Source organism: Coloeus monedula (assembly GCF_965178545.1).
Source record: "Coloeus monedula genome assembly, chromosome: 17".
Classification (NCBI taxonomy): Eukaryota; Metazoa; Chordata; class Aves; order Passeriformes; family Corvidae; genus Coloeus; species Coloeus monedula.
The window spans coordinates 15,461,782-15,482,842 of NC_138797.1; the positions used below are offsets into that span (position 1 = coordinate 15,461,782).

General features: G+C 45.1%; 3 protein-coding genes across 3 annotated transcripts in view; 2 read left to right on the forward strand and 1 right to left on the reverse strand.

The window, feature by feature from the left end:
- The window catches only part of KCNG1 (potassium voltage-gated channel modifier subfamily G member 1), a gene marked incomplete at both ends in the record, with an annotated part of 1,368 nt that extends 895 nt beyond the window's left edge, over nucleotides 1-473 (forward strand). The window contains one exon of the mRNA XM_082293002.1: nucleotides 5-473. Coding sequence (XP_082149128.1) covers nucleotides 5-473 — 469 coding nt within the window. The remainder of the gene's footprint in view (nucleotides 1-4) is intronic.
- A 10,072-nt stretch (nucleotides 474-10,545) lies between these two features.
- On the reverse strand, nucleotides 10,546-12,442 carry MOCS3 (molybdenum cofactor synthesis 3; the record flags this gene model as incomplete). The annotated part of the gene is made up of 1 exon (XM_082292913.1): nucleotides 10,546-12,442. The coding sequence occupies one exon, from the start codon at nucleotides 12,440-12,442 to the stop codon at nucleotides 10,847-10,849; it is 1,596 nt and encodes a 531-aa protein (XP_082149039.1). The 3' UTR covers nucleotides 10,546-10,846.
- A 51-nt stretch (nucleotides 12,443-12,493) lies between these two features.
- Nucleotides 12,494-19,390, forward strand: DPM1 (dolichyl-phosphate mannosyltransferase subunit 1, catalytic; the record flags this gene model as incomplete). Its single annotated transcript, XM_082293026.1, has 9 exons — nucleotides 12,494-12,600; nucleotides 12,824-12,923; nucleotides 13,605-13,638; nucleotides 14,065-14,141; nucleotides 14,253-14,278; nucleotides 14,588-14,683; nucleotides 15,479-15,547; nucleotides 15,834-15,948; nucleotides 18,940-19,390. 9 exons carry the CDS (start codon nucleotides 12,494-12,496, stop codon nucleotides 19,042-19,044), a joined length of 729 nt encoding a protein of 242 aa, XP_082149152.1. The 3' UTR covers nucleotides 19,045-19,390.
- Between the last annotated feature and the right edge of the window lie 1,671 nt (nucleotides 19,391-21,061).

The following is a 21,061-nucleotide window of genomic DNA, read 5'->3' on the forward strand; positions in this document are numbered from 1 at the left end:
GGCACTCGCTGGGGCTGCAGACGCTGGGGCTGACCGCGCGCCGCTGCACCCGCGAGTTCGGGCTGCTGCTGCTCTTCCTGTGCGTGGCCATCGCGCTCTTCGCGCCCCTGCTCTACGTCATCGAGAACGAGATGGCCGACTCGCAGGAGTTCACCAGCATCCCCGCCTGCTACTGGTGGGCTGTCATCACCATGACCACCGTGGGCTACGGGGACATGGTGCCCAGGAGCATCCCTGGGCAGGTGGTGGCCCTGAGCAGCATCCTGAGCGGCATCCTCCTCATGGCCTTCCCGGTCACCTCCATCTTCCACACGTTCTCACGCTCCTACCTGGAGCTGAAGCAAGAACAGGAAAGGATCATGTATAGGAGGGCACAGTTCTTGCTGAAAGCCAAGTCTCAGATGAGCAATGAGTCACAAGGCAGCGAGGTTTTGTTCACCACTCTCTCTTCCGAGACTAGGGACAATGAATGAAATTTACGTTACTGTTTCTCCTGCTGTCATTGTATCAGATTCCATCTTTTAATTTGCTCTGGAAGCATCTTACAAAGGTAATCCTCATATTAAAGAGAAGAAAAGGAGCTCTAACCAGGACCTGATGTGGTTTAAGAAGTTTGTTACTATGCTGTTCTTTCCTCCCCCCATATAATGTATAGGGCAGAACTTTCACTGAGATCATGCAGTGGGATTTAAGGAATTGAAACTTCCCTGGAAACAACAACAAAAAAAAGAGCAACATATAATTATGCACTTGACAGGCTGTTTTGCCATTTGTAATACACATTTTTCCAACCGAATCACAATGTACATAATCATTAAACAGGCTGCCATTTTTTGTGTTCTTCTTGTATATAAATGATGTAAATACAACAGAATTAATGGCTAAATTCTCTCCCAGTAACATGCCTTAGAGCGTAATGGAAGTAACCAGAGATGTTTGTCCCATTGTGCTTTTAAAAAACGTCAAGTAAGATTCGTCACTCACCACAGAACCATCTCTTTCTTTGCAAGTCAGCCCTAAACACAGCAGAACAGAAGAATCGAGCTGTTTATAGCATAACCTTGCTAAAGATGTAAATACTCAGAGCTCACCAGCTTCAAAATTTAATTGACGTTACAGCATTGATCCGATGCCATCGAATGCAACATCCCAGGGAACAAAGCCTTGGAGTTTTGTAGCACTTAATATTATTATCAAGAGGTGACTAGCTGCAAATCCAATGAAATATGCATGAGGAGATGCCAGCCTTCCCCACCATCTGTTCCCAGCTTCACTTTCCCTCAGCTCTGAAAGGGAACTGGGAGAGGGCAGTTTCCAGGGACCCCCAGCACTGCTGGGCAAACTGGGGCCACCCCTTCCCATGGAGCTCTTGGTTCTGTGACACGAGCAGGAAATCTGTGCCCGTGGGAAGATGCCAGTGAGGAAAAAAGAAAACATGATTTGAGTCACGGAGGGGGGGCACTGACAGCTTTGTGCTTCACTGTCCTCAGTCAGGAGGGACTCAAGACAGGATTAACTTTACCTCTGCCATCGTTACACACGTGGTGGTAATGGGGAAGATTTGAAATAGGATGGGAAAAAGCAATGGACATCCTAAAGCACAACCATGTATTCTTCACCTTGGTCCAGGCTCTGTGCTGAAGCCAGGGGCAGCACAGGGGTCAGTGGGACACTCGGGTTTGGCGCTGGTTTCTGTGCAGGCTAAGGACAAGACCCCATTTATTTCAGAGGGAATGACCCTGACTTGCCTAAAAGCTCAGGAGAAAAGCTCCAGAACTTAAAAAATAATTAAATCCACTTGTTCGATTTCATGTGTGCTTAGAGGTAAAGAAAAGCTCATACAAAGAGTTTCACCTATTTTCCCCTCTCTTTTAGTAAAATTACTTACCAGCAGTTAAGAGCTTGGGGAATTTAGAAGCCCCCATCATATTGACCAATGCTTCTTTATCTTCATTTTCAGAAACACTGTTTCTTATTGGCATTTCTGGAGCAGGTTGCAAGAAATGTCAGAATGCATAATGGTTTAAATTAAGGCCAAGGACACAACACTGTCCTCCCAAAAAAAGTAAAATCAGGTTCTCGGTCTGTGCTGTTTGGCCAAGCCCACAACACGCTGATTTTCTGTTCAAATGTCTTTAAAATATAACTTGAAGCTGTTCTGATATGGTTGTTCCTGAAGGAAAATTCCAAAAGTTTTAAAAATGCACTTTACAAATAATTAGGGCTCTAGCATTCTCCAGCCTGTGGTAGGGAAATGTGCCTATGGAACATTACTGCAGAGTGCTAAAATATCCAGTCTAAACTCTTGGCAATTCTGTGCCAAAGCTGCAAATGAACCAGCTTTTCACTCTTGTTCTTCATCTTTAATTAGAGTTGGACAAAAAACAGGAACATCGTGACAAAAAATTCTTCTCCCCATTTTTTTTAAATTTCAAAACTGTTTGATCATCTGGAGCATTGGCTCCAGCACAAGTGCTATACATCTTCTACCTTTGTGTCAGCGTTCGTTATAAAAAGAACTGGTAATTAGATTAGTCCTGTGAGCAACAGTTGCTTATCTAAGAATGTGTTTGACAGGCTGAGCCATAAATAAGAAGCTGTACATGAATATAAGGAGAAATCAAGACTTACCAAATAAAACCGAAGCTCATTTCCATGTTCTGCTAGCTAATAAATGCTGTAGGGCCATTCATTTTCTCACTGTCTTTACATTAATGCTCATTTATTTCATGTATCTCTTAATTTTTTTATCCCACAACTAGAGCTTGATTCTAAAGCCCTTGTCCAATAAAAATAAATTAAAAATATCACCCTGGAGTTGGGCATTGGTTGAGGAAAACTGTGAAAGCATCTTGCCTGTTGCAAGTTCTGCCCAAGCCAGGGACAGATAAGCTGCTGGGGATGTACCTACCCTGTGTCGTGTTGTACTTGGCAGCAGATGCTTGTAACCATCTTGACATGTTTGAATGGCTGTAACCACCCTGGTGTGTTTGACAGGGGGAATAATTACTGTAGTCCTTGTGCTAAATAAATCCAGCTCGGAGGCTTAAGAGCACAACTTTGGTGTGAGCCCCACCTGCTGTGTTCCAGCTTTCCTGCGAACGCTGGGGTCTCAGGCGACCACGCCTCCTTACAACCTGCTGTCTGGATTTTTAGTCGAATTCATGAAAATCGTGGCTTGACTCAAAAGCTGGCTGTTTCCTGTAACACAGCTGAGGGCTGTCACTTCTTTTTGGCCTTTTACCAGCATGTGCAGTCACCAGGAAAGTTCCAATCCCAGCACGGGATGCTCTGCTGAAGCCAGAAGGGCTGTGTGAGTTGCCCCACCGTGGTGCATGTCTGCGGCAGCAGGGGCTTGCACTGCTCCCATTCCTGCCCCGTGTGCTCGGTGCTCTGGCCAGCTGGAATCCCACAGCAGGAGCTGTATTCATTGCATTAATAAAGTGATAGGCTCTCCTTGCATGTCCCTGTGCTCCTTCGGGAACAGAGGGGTGGAGGGTGGCACAGGAGTGGGGCTGGGGCACAGCTCGGCTCTGAGCAGGCCCAGGATGTGCCAGAAAGCACCAGCAAAGAAAATTATCCCCCTGCAGGAAAATCCAGGTACAAGACTGTATAGGGAAACTTCCTTCATGCATGTTGTCCCAAGAATCACAATCACAGTTCATTGGGACAGAACTTTGAAATATTTTAACAAAGAATCTGTCAGATTCAGAAGACAACACGAAGGATCCGTGAAAACTGAGAAAGGCAGAATTTCCAGGTAAGGCAGTACATTAAATTACTTTCTCCAAAATCCTTCCCCTTCCACCCTCCTCCTCCTCCCTCAAAACCAACACAAACCCCTTGGTGGGTGCAACACAGAAATGAAGGCAGAGCCACGTGGCTTCTCTGACAGTACATCAGAGAGGTGAGCTGAAATCATTTATATTATGCTAGCACTCACTACAGGTCAAGGTCTTAAAAAATCCTCTGTAGAGGATATTCAGAGCTTGTCTCCATTTGACCCTTTACAATGTTCCCACTGTAATTCACTACCCCAGATCTCCACAGTCGGAGGCTTCAGGAGTGTCACTGAATAGTCAGAGGCTTTAGCAATGCCTTATTAAACAAAAAAATCATGCAGGGCTGAATCATGGATTCCCACATCATCAGATGTGCGTCTGGGAAGGAAACCTGGTGTGCTCCATACATTCCTGACTCGTGTGGGAAGAGTTTCACTGGCAGTTCAGCCTGATGCAAAAGCAGCATTGTTTGCTGCAATATTTGCTGCAAAATTTCACATCCCTCTTTTGGGATTGCAACAGGCTGAAAACTGGACCAGATAATCCTAAACTTACATAGAGTGAATTGACTGTTCAATAAGAAATTACACAATAAAAGAAGTGTCAAATGTGACTTGGAAGACCATGACATCAGTCCCTGCTCACATCAGTCAGTGCCACAAACCCCTGCCCTGAGCAGCTGACTCTGGCTGGGGTGTTGGAGGTTTCATCATTTCCACAGTCAGTACTCGCCATTTACTACCAGGAGTTGGTACAATACTACATGGCCCCTTTTTTCTGTGTTAATAGTTCTGTTGGCTACCTCATGCAAGATTTGACAGCGGATTTAGTATCTATTTATCCAAAAGAGGGTAGTAGTACCAAAATACAGGGAGGAAAAAATCCCAAGTGCAATGAGCTGGTGGGTCTGGAGTATCCCACAGACACAGGGAGTGCAGCCTGCAGAACCCCAAACGTTCTGAAGGCATGGAACTAGAGCTCATGACAGCAGGTGAATGTCACCCCTGTCAACAAAAATGCACCTCCAAAGTTCTATCGCCACAGCAGAAAATGCAAACCACTAGATTCACCCACTCACTCCTCTGCCATGCCCTCAGCAGGGCTCCTTGTCTGGTGGCTGTCACTCACTGTGCAAAACCATACACCACAAAGATACATTTCTACACCACAAATAAAGTCAAGGAGAATTTTGTGTGCTGCCACACCGAAAATGTTCAGAGTTTGGCCTATAAATTATTAACAATAAAACTAGTCCTCCCTCCCTATTTGCTCATTGTTTGTCATTTCCCAGGGTCGCACATCCCTGGAAATACTCCACAGAAATCCCTAACGAGATGAGGAATGTTATTAGCTATGAGCCTGCCAGGAGCATGGTGAGGAAACTTCAGGATCAGAATATCAGGGGATCTTCTGCCCCCTCCAGCAGGGCTTTTACTTTCTCTTTGCCTGCAGGAACTAATCCAGAAGCAAATGTCACTTGAACAGAAATAAAGTTCTGCCATAACTGGAACAACGGCAGGCCAATTAGGGTAATTAGAGCATATTTGCTACACTTTATAAATATTCATTCGTTATCCCTGTAGGCCTTGTGACAGGAGCTGGAGCCTTGTGCAGCCCCAGAGCCAGGCAGGGCACACAAACCTGTGTGACTCTGTCAGGCTGAGGTCTCAGCTCCTCCTTTGTCAGCTTCCCTCGTTAATGACAGCAGCTTTGTAGCCATCTTTAATTATGGTCATAATTTAACTCCTACATTCAGTGTGGCTCCAGAAAAACTGGGCTGTAAACTGCAACAATTAGCCTGCTCAGGGGACTGACCTGGAATATAAGAAATTCCCAGCCATCATCTGGAGATCGGGATTTTTAAAAAAACTTAACAGCTCTCAGTCATGCAAGTGAAGTGGTCAGCAAGATAATAATGTTTATCTTTCTGTTAAAGATAGCAATATAATTTAAATGATGCCTACCTCAGGAACAAAGCAGGCACCAGCATAAATATCTATAGTTAATTCTATAGAGAAATTAAGTTTTGACACAGAATGGCTGGACGATAAATTGAAGTGCTGCTCCCATTCTCATTAGTGATGCACCTCATGTCACAAAGCAGCTGAGAGATATCATCCGTAGCTTTCACAGCGATGGCAGCTCCCAGGTCAGCCAAGGAAAAGATGACTCAGTTTCTTTCACTCATAAAGAAAAGCACATTTTGGGAAATCGATAAATATTATCCTCATGCAAACCAAACCCAACAGCGCAATTGCAGGTGACTTTAAATTTGGAGAGGAATATTTCTGGGGACAACATGAGTGGGCAAAGTTAAGGCTGCAAAGCATCACATGGCAGAGTGAGGGGAGGTTTCCAAAAGCCCTGAAATTGATATGAGAAAACTCTCCTTTAGGAGGGGCCTGGGGAAAGCTGCCGGTGCATTTTGTCCCTGCTGCCTCCTCGCCCTCCACTGACAGCAGGAGCTCCGGCCCACAGCTGAAGTGCTGCAAGCACCAGGAGAATTCAGGAGGGATTTCCCCATGGAAAGGGTGCTCAGACCTTGGCAGGGGCTGCCCAGGGAGGTTTGGAGTGCCCATCCCTGGAGGTGTCCAAGGAAGGGCTGGAGGTGGCACTCAGGGCTCTGGGCTGGGGACAAGGTGGGCATCGGGCACAGAGTGGACTCGATGCTTCATGGAGGTCTTTTCCAACCTCAGTGACTCTGGGATTCTGGGATTCTGGGATGCTGTGATGAGGTACAGCTACATTTTTGCACATTCCTGACAGGCAGAGCCAAAGGACAAGTGTTCCCTGTAAATGCAGCTCTGGTCATTTGCTGCACTTGTGTACGACTGTATTTCTCACTAGGAGAGGGACAGTGCCCCAGATGCCCACCTGGCCCCAGAGGTGGCTCCGTGCTGCTGGAAGAGTCAAGAATCACTGAGAAACACCGTAAATTCCGGGGTGTGAGTCAGTGTTTGGGAACGGAACGGGCTTTCATCCATGCGGAGCGGGAATGTGCCTGATCCAAGGATCTTGCATTGCCATCTACGGGCCGCTCCCGGCAGCTCCCGGCAATTCCCTGTCCTAAAGCATCCACCCGCACCAGCCGACTTTAAAAGGGTGGATAAAATATTCAGGGAAGTTCTTTTTTAAATCCAGAGGAAAATACTCAATCCATTGCACTGCAGCCGTGGCCTCTCATTTCCAGAGCAGGCTGCTGGATCTGCAAGGAAACGAGGATGAAGATACCACCACCATCACTTCTGGGAAGTGTGAAACTCCTACAAATATTTATACAGCATTTATTTGGTTGGAATATTGATAAGTGGTATTTTTCAAAAGGCTAATGCAACTTTATATGACTAAAGTTAAGATTTTCAAGGTCACATGGAGCAATGTAAACACCTCCATCACTTGCACAAGAGCAGCCTGGTAAGTAAAGTTATGGTTTTATTTCTAAAATAAATGACAGAATCTAGTTCAAAGAAAAAGAAAAAAAAGATAATAATCTAATTGAGGATGAAAAGGCAGCTATAGAGTGTTTTAAGGAGTTCCAATCACTGTCACACCTGCCACCTCCCACTACTCCAGTAGTAAAGTCAAACTGAGAGCAGAGTTACAGAAGCATGTTTGAAATGACAACATGCAGGTCCTGGAAATTACTTCTATAAATTCTGCCTGAAATGCCTGTCCCAGCATCTGGAGTACACCTCCAGGTGTGCACATACATATGTGTACATATAAATACATATATAAAAGGACAAGCTTAAACATTGTAATGATTTTTAAGAATTTCAAACCCTTACACAGTGAAGTTAGAAGTGTGTTTCACAAAATAAGAACTTTTCAGCAGGGCCTGTAGCAATAGGACAAGGGGAACTGATTAAAACTTAAAAGGGTAGATTCAGACTAATGATAAGGAAGATTTTTATTAATGTAAGAGTGGGGAGGCCCTGGCACAGGGTGCCCAGAGAAGCTGTGGCTGCCCCTGGATCCCTGGAAGTGTCCAAGGCCAGGTTGGATGGGCTTGGAGCACCCTGGGATGGTGGAAGGTGGGTTGGAATGAGATGAGCTTTAAGGTCCCTTCCCACCCAAGCCATCCTGTGATTCCATGATTCCTTCCACCACTCCTGAGCAGGTGTATGCCCATTTGCCTGAGACTTCATTTCCCACTCAAATTGCTAAGGAGCCATTTTAAATTTGGAGATAACCTTTCTTCACCAGCAGGGATTTGGTCTCCTAGCAACAGCAGGAACACCTTGTGAACCAAACTACAGCTTCTTCTCACAGCGGGGCCACGGGAACATCCCACTGCCAGTGCCTTCCTCCAGTGACTGCCAGCAAAGGGTCAGGGCACCAAAGGTGGCAGTGAGCACCCAGCTCGGGGTCCCAGGGAGCAGCTGGAGCCATGCAGTGTGTTGGTACAGCCTGTTCTCCTGCCCAGGTGCTGCTTTCCACACGTTGGCCGTGGCTCCAGCTGTAGCCTGACTCTGGCTCTCAGTGGATACCATCACCTTAATCATCCCTAGTGCAGTCTAGGAATAGTTTCTTCTCTGGCTGGACACCAAGATGTTGAAGCTGCAGTGTGAGCAGGGCTGGTATGTTTAACCAAGTAACACAAACTACAAAAGGTTAATGCCACAAACCAATTTGTGTGTGCGTTTTCCTGTCGGTTACATTGCTCCAAATTTTGCTACCCTAATCCACGTTAATATTCATCTCCATTTTATTTTATGTCCCTGGTCTTTTTTCCAAAAAACCTGCATAATAATGGATTTGTACAAGGAACCTCAGCTCTTGCTAAGCTTGCAATGCATCTCAGAAGCTCGGGAATGCTGTGGTTTATTAACTTGCAGTGCCACCTAGCACCCGGCCCTCACATTATTCTTTCTGTAGTTTCACAAAGGACAGCTCAAAGCTTTTGCATTAAAAAAAAAAGGACAAACTTGTGCTTGCAGTATTTTAAGGACCTAATGCAAAGTTTTGTTTTGAACAGTTAAGTTTTTATTAGCAAAAACAACCCCATGACATCGAGGGCGAAGGACAAGGTGATCTCGTCCTGACCTTATCCCTCCTGACAACACAGCCCAGCATGATCAGAGCTCCTTGGCCAAAGCAGCTTCTCTTCATTCACAGTGTCAACACACCCCAACATTTCAACAGTGCTTTGGCAGCAACACAAAGTCATAAAGTTTTAGTGCTTCCCTTAGAATTTCAAAGTAGAGTTTCTCCCAGTGAAGGGAGAAACGGCATGTTTGGAGTTCAGGAACTAAAGCAAGTCAAAACACAAGATAAGCCTCCAATAATAAGAATGGCTTGGGCTTAGCTATGATTTCATGATCCTTGATTTTTCAGCCTATCTTCAAAGAGTCCAGCACTGCCAAGGACTGCATTTACAGGACAATACATATGCAAAACAACCCTGTAACCAGGGGAAAGATTTTACACCCAACTACTACACACTCAGATTTAGAATCAAGGAGTTTTTCTCTTCTCCCCAAATCCTTGGGATCACCTTGCTTGGAATGACTGAAAGGAATGCCTTTGTCAGCTCAGAGGGATGCGTGACACACCATCCACTGTGGGTATTACAGAATTACTGCTACTGCTGCCTTTTACGTTTCAGTCTCCTCTTGACATCACAGTACAGACAGAAGAATTCAAACCCTGCTCAGGCATTTCAAACAAGGCCCCCTGGTTTCTTATCCCCAAGACAGGAAACCCCCAGAATCCAGACATTGTGACTGAGCTGTGCCTCCACAACCCAACAACTCTTGGGCACACACCACAAACACTGAAGTTTACTTTAAGTCCTGGCCTTCCATGCTTGTCCTCTAAACTGCAAGATCTGACTCTCTGTTTTCAAAGTCACTACTGTTCCTTCATGAGACTGCCATTGCTAGAACCATGGCATAATAATATGTATAATACAATTATATAATGTATAATACAGCTGGGAGTGTGGCTGTTCTCAAATTTATTTTACCAAAATACACCTTTTCAACTACTAATTATAATGGCACTCTTCTTTTTTTTTCCCTAGTACAATGTGAAGATTAGTCATGACAGGTGTTTTTTTCCTCCTCAGCAAGTAAAGAAATCCATACCTTAATTAATATAAGGAGATAATTACTATGCTGAGGTGATGAGGCCTCAGGCAGCTCTGTTGAGATGCTATTTATTTCTCTTTCTTTTCATTCAGTTAAGTACAGACACTCCCCAGATGTGCAGAGCTCTTCATGCCAGCGAATACAACTGGGGAGGTGCAACTGCCACAGCAACAGGGAGAAAACTCAGGAAATGGGTCTTTGTCCTTGCAGGAGGGAAGATAAATATCTAGTTTTTCCTCTCTCACCTCCTCATTATCTCTCAGTCTCTGAAATCTTCTAAGCACTGATAAAAGCATTCTGTTTTACAAACTTTCTGGGGTCAAACTTATGTCTTATTAACAGTTAGCCTCAGTTGCTCTATTCAAGCTGGAGAATCCACTGCTTTGCCATCCAACAAATGAGGATGGATGGCTCTGGAAGTTCTTAACACCCTGGTGCTGTTCTAGTCCATAAATACACAAGGCTTCTACAGAGAACTGAAAGATGTTGACCACCGTGGTCTCATTAGTGCTGTCCTGGCACTTCCCTGTGACAGATCAATAGTGCTACAGACCAGCTAGAGATTACCAGTAATTATTTTTTATTCATTTCATGCACTGTTTCAATTTGTTAAGCAGTTTAGAGATTGAGCAAAAACAGGATTGCTGTGACTTGTCGTTTTCCAGGTTAAAATTGCTAATTAGGAGCTATTCAAATTATGACGTCCACAAGTCAGTAGTTAGGCCAAGTTTTTACTATTAAATCATAACCAAGGCACGCATTTCTTCCCATTTTCATGGATAGATTTACATTTTTATAAAAATAATCAGACAGCTACAAAAATATGCATTTTGAGGGGGGGGGGGAAGGTAACATAAAAAAGCAGCATTGTATTTCTATCTGGTTTTTCCATGTGATTTAGCCATTACACAGAGAAGATGAAACCTTATAGAACTTACTAGGAAAATGTGTGCTTTTTCACCATTTAAAATTCTAGTACTGAGGAAATGTTGAGTCAATTTTAGTGGCCCAAGCCATGAGCCCCCCTTTAATATCCTTAGCTAACACAGAACCAAATTCTTTGGCAGGTAACTCCTGCAGAATTTTTACAGCCTTCTGGGAATCATTTCCTAACTTGCAAACAACATATACAGGGAGAGAGGTTTGGTCATCAGTCCTCTGCTTTTCTTCGCAAATTCTTTTTTGTAAATACTGCAGAGATTCTTCATTTTTCTCTTCCAGTTTACTCAGAGGGATGTGGACAGCGTGTTCCAGGCGGCAGATATCCACCTCCACCTGCGGGCGGACATCCAGCAGCACGTGAGGGACCTGCTCATCCAGCAGCTCCTTGTACTGGTGCACAGAGATCCTGTCCTGGCTGGGCAGCAGCTGTAAAGTCCTGCACTTGTCCGTGGCAGAGGAACCGCAGAACGCCTCGTAATCCTGCAGGCAGGTGATGCTGGGATTGTCCCCGCACACGGCACAGTCCGCTTTCTTCGGCCGCAGCTTGATGTTGCGGAATCTCCCTTCGAGGGCATCGAACATCAGCATGCACTGGTTGAAGGAGGAGCCCATTCCCGAGGCGATCTTCAGCACCTCCAGGGCCTGGATGCAGCCGATGATGCCGGTGACGACGCCCAGCACGCCGCCATCGGCACAGTTGGTGACGGTGTCCGGCGGGGGCGGCCGGGGGAACAGGCAGCGGTAGCAGGGTCCCCCCCGATAGTTGTACACGACGAGCTGCCCCTCGAGCCGCAGGGCGCTGCCGGACACCAGCGGCCTCCCGGCCAGCACGCAGGCGTCGCTCACCAGGTAGCGGGTGGGGACGTTGTCGGAGCAGTCGGCCACGATGTCGTACTGGCGCACGAGGCGCAGCGCGGAGCGCGGCCGCAGCGCCCCGCGGTAGGGCACGTACTGCACGGCCGAGTTCAGCCGCCGCAGCGCCGCGGCCGCCGAGCGCGCCTTGGGCCGCCCGCGCCGCGCCTCGCCGTGCAGCACCTGCCGCTGCAGGTTGCTCGTCTCCACCACGTCGTGATCCACCAGCCCCAGGCGGCCCACGCCGGCCGCCGCCAGGTACTGCGCCAGGGGACAGCCGAGCCCGCCGCAGCCCACCACGAGCACGGAGCTCCGCGCCAGGCGCAGCTGCCCGCGCACGCCCAGCTCGGGCAGCACCAGCTGCCGGCTGTACCGCAGGATCTCGGCCGCGCTCAGCGCCGACCGCGCCGGCAGCGGCGGCAGCTCCGCGGGGAAGCCGAGGGCTCCCTCCGTCTCCTCCTCCTCCTCATCATCATCATCCTCCTCGTCAGCATCCCCCGAGTCCCCCCGCGCCAGCTCGGCCGCCAGCCGCTCCCGCATCCCGCGGGCTCCATCCTCATCCTCGGCATCCCCCGCGTCCCCCCGCGCCAGCTCGGCCGCCGAGGGCTGCCGCAGCCCGCAGGCTCCCTCCTCCTGCTGCTCCCGCTCCCTGTCCTCCTGCTGCTCGGCGGTGTCCCCCCGCGCCAGCTCGGCCGCCAGCCGCTCCCGCAGCCCGCGCAGCTCGCGCTCCCGCCGGCGGATCTCGGCCCGCAGCCGCGCCGCCGCTCCCGCCATGGCCGCGCCGCTCCCCGCCGGCCCCGCCGCTTCCGCCGCGTCACTGCCGCCATGGCGGCGCGGGGCCCCGGGCGGGTGTCGGTGCTGCTGCCCACCTACAACGAGCGCGACAACCTGCCCCTCGTCGTGTGGCTGCTGGCGCGCACCTTCAGCGACAGGTACCGGCGGCACACCGCCAGCGGCCGCGGGACAGCCCGGGGCCCGGATGGCCGGGGCTCGGAGCGGGATAAACGCTCCCGGTGTGGCGTTTGGACGGGGTTGAGGAGCGACAGCCGTGTCTGTAGGGCTGGGAAATAGACGGCCATAAAGTGGCACGGTGGCGGCACAAATGGGAAATAATGTCATGGGAATTATTTCATTGGGAAATAATTATTGTTTCAGTGGAATCGATTTTGAAATTATCATCATAGATGATGGAAGCCCGGATGGGACACAGGAAGTTGCTCAGCAACTGGAAAAAATATATGGATCAGATAAAATAGTGAGTTGTATATTTGGAATTTTTTTAATTTTTTTTTTTTGTAGTTATTGTATTGGAAAGTACTATAAGTCCTTGAGAACTGAGATGGATTCCCTGGATTCTGCACTTTTTTACATCCTTGTTGTACCCCACTTTAGACAAGTGTAAGACCATGATAGTTCATAATGCTGCATTCTGAACAAGTATGCAAAATCGTGAATTGATGTTTGCAAAATGTTGTCAGTACTTAGTGCATTGCTGTGGGCTCCTGAGCAGTGACTGGTGGGTGTTGCTGTACTTGGTGCAGGCCTGGGGAAAAGATGGGGTTTGGATAAGATTTCATTTCATTTTAATTGACTGCAGCAGTAAGGAAATTGGAAAGATGAAAGCTGGGCTGGGCTCGTGCTTTGTTTTTAATCTGTCTCATTGCATTCCTCAAGACCAGGAGTTTTTTATTTATTATTTTTATCTATGTAATATCTTACTGCATAACCCTCAGTTATATACAAGAAGCTGTCATTTACTTAGTGGCAGTCAGATACTTCTCCAATCTGTTACTGCATAAATGCTAAGCCTCTTAAAGTATTTCTGGATTAAGTTGAATTTATGAAGATTGTTTTAAGAAAAAAAATATATGGGGAGTTTTAGTCTTTTTTAAAACCATATGTCAAGTAATTTATGTGTTTTTTATATCTCCTGTAGCTTCTGAGACCCAGAGCAAGAAAGCTGGGCCTGGGTAAGTCCTTATTAACTCTGATTAATTAAAAAAAAAAAAAAAATCTGCTGCATACTTTGATCGATCCAGTGTATAAAGGTCCAGAAAAAAATCACAGTAAAGCCCAAAAGCTGAAACATGTTTTCATCAAGTTGCTTGTAAACAAACAAGCTTAAAAAATGCACATATGAAAATCCCAGTGTGTTTATAAAATGTTCCCCTGAACCTCAAACCTGATCCTCCCTCCTGCCCTGCATCCACTGAGCACAGAATGAGGGTTTGAACTACTGGTGATGATTTGGAACCTGAGTCCTGTTTCCTGTGCCTCTTAAGTGCATGTGGTGCTTTTGTAAATGACATTTCAAGTAGTGACCCACTCCTCAAGCGAAGTTTGTCTGTGCATTTCCACGTTAAAAGAGTGAGGGAAGTTATTTCTGTTTCCATCAGGCACTGCTTATATCCATGGAATGAAGTATGCCACTGGGAATTTCATCGTTATTATGGATGCTGACCTCTCCCACCATGTAAGGCTGGATTTTATGTACTGTGGGTACTGTCTGTTATAATTCACTTTTCAGTGGTTGCTGTTATTTTACTCCTGCCCTTTTTTCTGATCTGTTTTTCTTCCATTTCAGCCAAAATTTATTCCAGAGTTTATCAGGTAGGTGCCAATTCTAGTATGAAAGTTGTACTTTATAAATTATTTATGAGGCAGTCTATGAAATTCTATGTCATACTGGATAAAAGGTAATTATAAGATTTCCCTGAAGTAGCTCTTTATAAGAGAACAATAAATTAACAGGTGTTTAAATAATGTTCATAGCCACCCTAACTATTGCTTTCCTCTCTTCTTATTTGTTCAAAAGTCTGTAAAATACAGATTTTGTACTGGAAGATTGATTGTTCTTACTTTGAAATTTGTACTTTGAAACATTCCTCCAGTTTTTCTGATAAAACCAATTGTTTATAGAAAGCAGAAAGAAGGCAATTTTGATATTGTATCTGGAACAAGATATAAAGGAGATGGAGGAGTGTATGGCTGGGATTTGAAAAGAAAGTTAATCAGGTTAGTACTTTTCAGCTCTTTACCCAGAAATTTGTTATTTATAAATAATAATTCCAAGTACTCCATCCCTGTAAGCTGAACTCAGTCTTTAGTCCCCAGAACTGCTGTGCCTGCTGGGCACTGCAGAATCACATGAAACACCAGAAGCACCCACTACTGGCAAATTCTTTGGTTAAAATCCACCAAGAAGGACTGGAATGATAGGGGTGGACTTGGAAAATGGATTGGAACAGTAGCCTCAGGTTGGGACAGAGATCCAGTTCCATCATCCAGGGAAGGGGCTGCGACTCTGAGACTTGTCAGGTGTGAAGGACAGGCTCAGCCTGCACAGCTGGAGTGCTCCTTTCTGTCCCCAGTGAATGCCCTGCCAAACCCCTCTGGTGACACTGCCACGAGTCACAAGCTAAGAGTGATGTGGCACAATCAGTGTCAATCAGTGATTACTTAGGCCTTGCTCCAGTGGCAGTGAGCACCAGGGAGGGGTTTCACCCAACCCAAGGCTCTGTCCAGCTGCTCTGAACACGTGAGGCTGCCCTGGCAGGGCTTACAGGGACCCCCAGGGAATCACAGAGTTTCTGGGGAGTCCCCTCTCCAGCACCTGATTTCAGAGAACAGGCAGAAGCTAATGGTGATTTATTTATCCTGCAAAGAATCTGGAGCACAAGCTGTGTTGCAGTCTGATCTGGAGGTGGTATCACAGGGCGTGGATTTGGATTTTTCCTGGTTTTTAATGGCTGGAATAAGTGCCCATCTTTTTGCACTACACAACTCTGACATTGATGTTTTCTTTCACAGTCGTGGAGCCAATTTTCTGACTCAGGTCTTGCTGAGACCAGGGGCATCAGATCTAACTGGGAGCTTCAGGTATGGGTCTGGTTTGCAATTCCTAAAGTTTACTGGAAATTAAGAAACTGCTAGACAAGGAACTGGAGTAAGAGCAGACCTTCTTTACTGTGGACTAGGAAATCGTTTGGAAAGGGTGGAAGTAGTGGATTAGATTGCAAGAACTGCTGCTCCCATGACCTCGTTAGAGAGTTTTATAAATCGTAATGAGCTGAGTGATTGTACTTCAGATTCCTACATGCTGTCTGGATTTCTAAATTCCAGAAAATTTTGCTTCAGGTTTCATTTTCTTTGGAATTGTGTACAGGTTGTACAGAAAAGAAGTCTTACAGAAACTAATGGAGAAGTGTGTTTCTAAAGGATACGTCTTCCAGATGGAGATGATTGTCCGGGCTAGACAGCTGGGATACACCATTGGAGAGGTATGGGGCAATCTGGGAAAAGTGCGTTGTGCTTTCCTTTAAAGGAGACACAGATTGCTGACTTCTGGCTACTTCCAAGAAGCAGCCAAGATTTTCAAATTACTATAAAGAAATTACATATGTGGAGTTCTCTTTTTCCAGCTTTGTCAGGTGAATGCCAGACCTGAAGTTGCAGTTATTTATTCCGCTGGCTGATGTGCTTCTCAGATCCTTCCCTCTTCCTGTTGCCATTTCTTTAGCAGCACACAATTTTGCAAGGTTCTTCAAAGGAGGGAAAGAAGTCAAAATACACCACAGAGCTGCTCTGAGCCTTTTCTTCCCTGCTTCCTATTGTATCGACATCTCTACTCAAGTCTTTACAAATCATTTCATTTTCTCCAGCAGCCTGATTCTATTTCAGATTTGTTCTCTGTCAATTATTGCCATGTTATTTTCCAGCTTTTCAGCTATCACAACTTTCTGCTTCTAAACTCTTAGAATGTGCTGTCTACAGTCAATGAGAAAACTCCAAGCAATTGTTAGATTCTCTATCTCCAGCAGTCTGCTGCCTTTTTTATTTCACTGAATTGCTCTTGCTGGTCTCTTTAAAGATAATTCACTGGGAATCTCTCTGCAGGAGAATCTCAGAGCCAGTTCTTCATCCTCGTTTCCAGGACTATGAATTGTCAGAGAATTCTGGTGCTTGTACTTCTCTCTCTCTAAACTTCATGTGTGGCATTTCTCCACTGACACAGAGTAGAGCATTTCCTCACAACAAAGCAGCTCTTTTCTTCCACCTTTTGTGGAACAGCATCCCTGTGCTGTCTGTAGCTGGAGTTTGAGCCCAAGCTCTTTGGCCTCCACAGCCAGCTGCATTCACATTTTGCTTCCTAATATTGCTGAATTAACTCCTCACCTGCATCAAGATACTGAAACCTGGGCTGAGATGAGGTTTTATTGAATATACATTTTAAAAGAGTAAAACACACTTCTCTGGCTTCAAAAAACCTGAGAATCTTGTGTTGCTTGTACCTCTGCTGGCTGCTGCCTGTTATTTGACCCTGCCAGTCACCTACTGACAGCCTGTAGTGGTTGTATGACATCAAATATAAAGTATTTGTCTTGCAGTTCTCAGCCTGTTAGACAGGCTTCAGGGCTGCAGTGTCCCAGTCCCTGCTGGGCACGGGCTGGTTTGTGGTGGGCACTTAACACCACCCTCCACAGGCCGCCCAGTGCATTCCCTGGGGAGCATCTTCTTCCCTCCTTTGCTCCCTCCCTCACATGTGGGAAGGGATTTCTCTCTGACATATGAAAAACTGCTTCATTCTTCTCCTTTGGCCTTGTCTTCCAGATTCCTCTGTGACACCTGTAACAAGCTTACACTGTTCAGATCCTGACACATTCACATAAACAAGATTATTGTATTTTTACCAGTTTTTCTTGTCACTTCCCAGAGGAGGACAGTTTTCAATGACATTTCAAATACATTTATACACTATTTCCTGATCAATTCTTAGGATCTTTATATATTTTGTAATTATCCAGATAGTAATACTGGGATTCCAAAAGAGGTGACACTTGCACATCTAACTCCTGGTCTGCTGCAGCTCCACAGGCAGAATGGGAGTTTTGATGCAGCTGTAAAATGTGGCTGTGAGGGAAAAATATTTCTTCAGCTAAGTTGAGATTGAGCTCTGCCAGTTTAAAAGGAACAAATGGCTGATGAGAACTGACACAGGCTGTACCTGCAGAGTTGCATGCACATCTCTCCTGTTTCGCTGTACTTCACCACGTGTGTGGTGTCCTCCAGCACATGGAATAGAGCCTTGGAAAATGCTGCCTCTGAGAGCAATGATAGAAGGAAGCAAGGAAGGCAGAAGTCCAGAAACAACAGAGTGCTCAATTGCTGTGCTCAAGAGTAACTGGAGCCCTCTCATTAGATGAGATATTAACCATTTATTATCTTGGTCAGGAAAGGCCACTTGTGCCATCCAGCCCTGGCTCCATATTCAGTGATTTCTGCCCATGCCCTGTAGACCAGCTGTGTGGAGTTGCCAGGATTGTCACTGGGATCATCAGGGTGACTCTGCTAAGACAGCAGAGTCATTGCTGAGTCTCTCTGCCTGCCTTTCTGGGCATCTCCTTCCCATCCCCTTGTCCTGGGTTCTCTTCTGTCCTGGCCTGACCTCCTGGAAATGTGAGAGAACCTCTGGCACACATGCAGGGGGCTGGGGTTGTGTTCCTCTTGCCAGCTGATTTCTGGTTGACACTGCCAGCAAAACACCAAGCCAATTTTTTAATGCCTTTTGCAATTTCAGTTCTTTATTTTAGTCCTGAAGTAATTCAATTTTGCAGACAAACATATATGGAAGTGCTTGAATATTCTAACACCAGGTTGGCAGAATGTCCTGTCATGTGTCCCGTGTGTGTGGTCAGAGGACTGAAAGCAGAATGTTCCCAACATCTCATGAGTAGTGAGTTCATCTGGACAGTGTCACGTCATAAAGGAGACCAAAATTAATGTATTAAATGCCCTTAAATCCTGCAAATAATCTATGAAATGGCTCAAGACTGATAAAAAGAGCTCTCGTTTCTACAATACTCACTGTCATGTTCCAAAGCCATCTCCCAGCCAGCGGTGATGTTGAGCTGTTTTGTGGTGGGGACAGATTTGTGCTTCCTGAGGCACTGACTCAAAGGCTCTCAGTTTGGCTGACAAGGAGATGCTGGAGGCTTTGTGAGCTGCTAAGTTTGCTCTGCCTGGATGTATCATCCAGCCACTGAGTAATTTCTTTGGATCAGCTTTAAAGGTGATAAACCAAGTAATTCCATGCTCCCCAGCTATGGGGCATCATTAAAGCCCTGGTAAGAACTGACACAAAGGAAGCCAGCCTGGTGCTTGCCTCCTCCCCATGCCTGAACAAGCTCTAGCTCAAAGGCCATTCTTTGGTTCACAGAATTTCTGATGATTGAGGTTTTGAACCTTAAAACCAGTTTTGCTTGTTTCAACAGGTTCCCATTTCATTTGTGGACCGTGTCTATGGAGAATCCAAACTGGGAGGCAATGAAATTGTCTCCTTCTTAAAGGGGCTCTTGACCTTGTTTGCTACAACCTGAAAGTTCATCCTGAAGTAACTTTTCCAGATAAACATTTTCTGACATCTGTGTAGATTTAAACATATAATAGCAAAAGCTTGATAATTTGTGTGGTGACCAGGAGACCTGCTATGACCTAACAATTAGACAACCATCAACAATAAATCAAACATTCTGCAGCCCAGAATGCTCCTTCCTTCAGAAACGAACTATACGTTAAACTAAAAATTAATAAAGGCTAATGCTTTTCTATTTTTGTAAAAATAATTAAGTCTTAATAAAGAAGACAAAGCTAAATGATCTTTTGCATTAGGAAATGAATCATTATTCAGCAGAAGCTAAAGATGATTTTGAAATAAAGACAAGCAAGGACAAAAAAAACCCTGGAATGTGTCCTGTCTTTGTCCTGTGGTTTGTAGATATTAATTGAAATAGATACTAATTAGTGTCCTTCCTTTCCTCAGCACGTGTATACGTGTGTCATGAAGCAGCTACAAAGAACAACTCATGGCTGGGGTGGCTTAAGAGGAAATACAGAGCTCAGTGGTTTGTGCCTAGACTGGAAAGAAGGAATATTCTTTGGATAGGAAAGAGGACCAGATGTGTGGAATAATTTTGTATTCTGTGTGTTTGGCCAGAAGCACATGAGCCCCTTTACCTACCTTCCTTAGAAACTAAACATTCATTTAGCCTGTGAAATGGGCTCTCACCAGGTTTAGGGGAACAGGAGACCCTGTTCACCTCAGGGAAGATATTTCAGATTTTTTCCTTATATCAAGTAACAGTTTGCAATGCAAAGTCTGTATTTGCTCCAGATCCCGAGGAAGGAGGTACAAACAGAGCAATACAAGTTTTTGTTTCATGGTTTGATAGAGCCAGAACTCAGAAATTGTGAAGCTCTTGCAATCAAAGGGAGGAGGATGAGATTATTCTGATAATGGCTTTATATGAAAAATGTCCTCTCCTTTTTTTTTATTTTGTGGATACCTGTATCAGAAAATTATTGGTGTGACAGGAGAAGCAACAAGTGTCCTAAAAATGCTGCCTGTTTGGCTCATGTCTGTCTGCATGCCTTTGGCACAGTAGATGCAGCTGTTAATGTTAGAAAAAAATCTAGAAAGTCTGCAGATAAATGATAAATACATATTTCAGAGTCATCACATTGATAAAAAAAATAAAACTTTCAGTCAAGGTTATTTTCTAGTGGACTGCTTTAAAGCTATTCCTCTGTTCTCTAGTGGAGTTCTACAGATTCTGATAGTTTCTCCTTTGCTGACTATCCAAAGCAAATGTTTCAGATATAACTTGCTTTAAAATAATAAAAGGTGTAGCTGTAGGTTTTGAATCCACATGGAACTGAATCACAGTGACTGAACTGTACATTTTGTGATATTTGCCTGTACTTTTTTAAGAAAATGACATATAATTTCATTTGCTGCAGACTAATCAGAGCAATAATACATACAGAGATAAATCTCTGGATTTAAGGGCCAGTGAAATCTGCAGTAACTAGGTTTTATCTATTTATGTCTCATTTGGAGGTTTCATAGCAAAAAGCATTATTTTAAGTTTAAAATAGTTACAAAGTTTATAATGACCAAATAATGAGGGTTTAGATTTATTTAAATTTACATAATGCTGATCATTTGCTAGAATGCAAATTAAGCCTCAAGAAGTTCATCTTTTCCTCATTTCTATGTAGGGATGTATAACTGAAGTCCAGTATATGAATTATTCATCATGTAACTGCTGTGAATTAGAGTTTAGCTTTTAGAAGGTCCGTGGCTACTTTTTAATTATGAAAATTACCTGGTAAAATTCCTTCATTTATTGATGAGATCACATTTGGAAGAAGGTGCTTTCACATACAATTAGGGTCATAATACAGGAGTATTTTGTATGCTGCAGTGTGTGAAAGTTTGAAACGTGACAGGGCAACACTCAGGTTTTAGGTAAATAGGTGAAGTTTCTCACTATGCTTAGAGGTAATGGATTTATCAGAAAAAAAGTGCTATAAAGAAACAAACCCAAGAGCTCC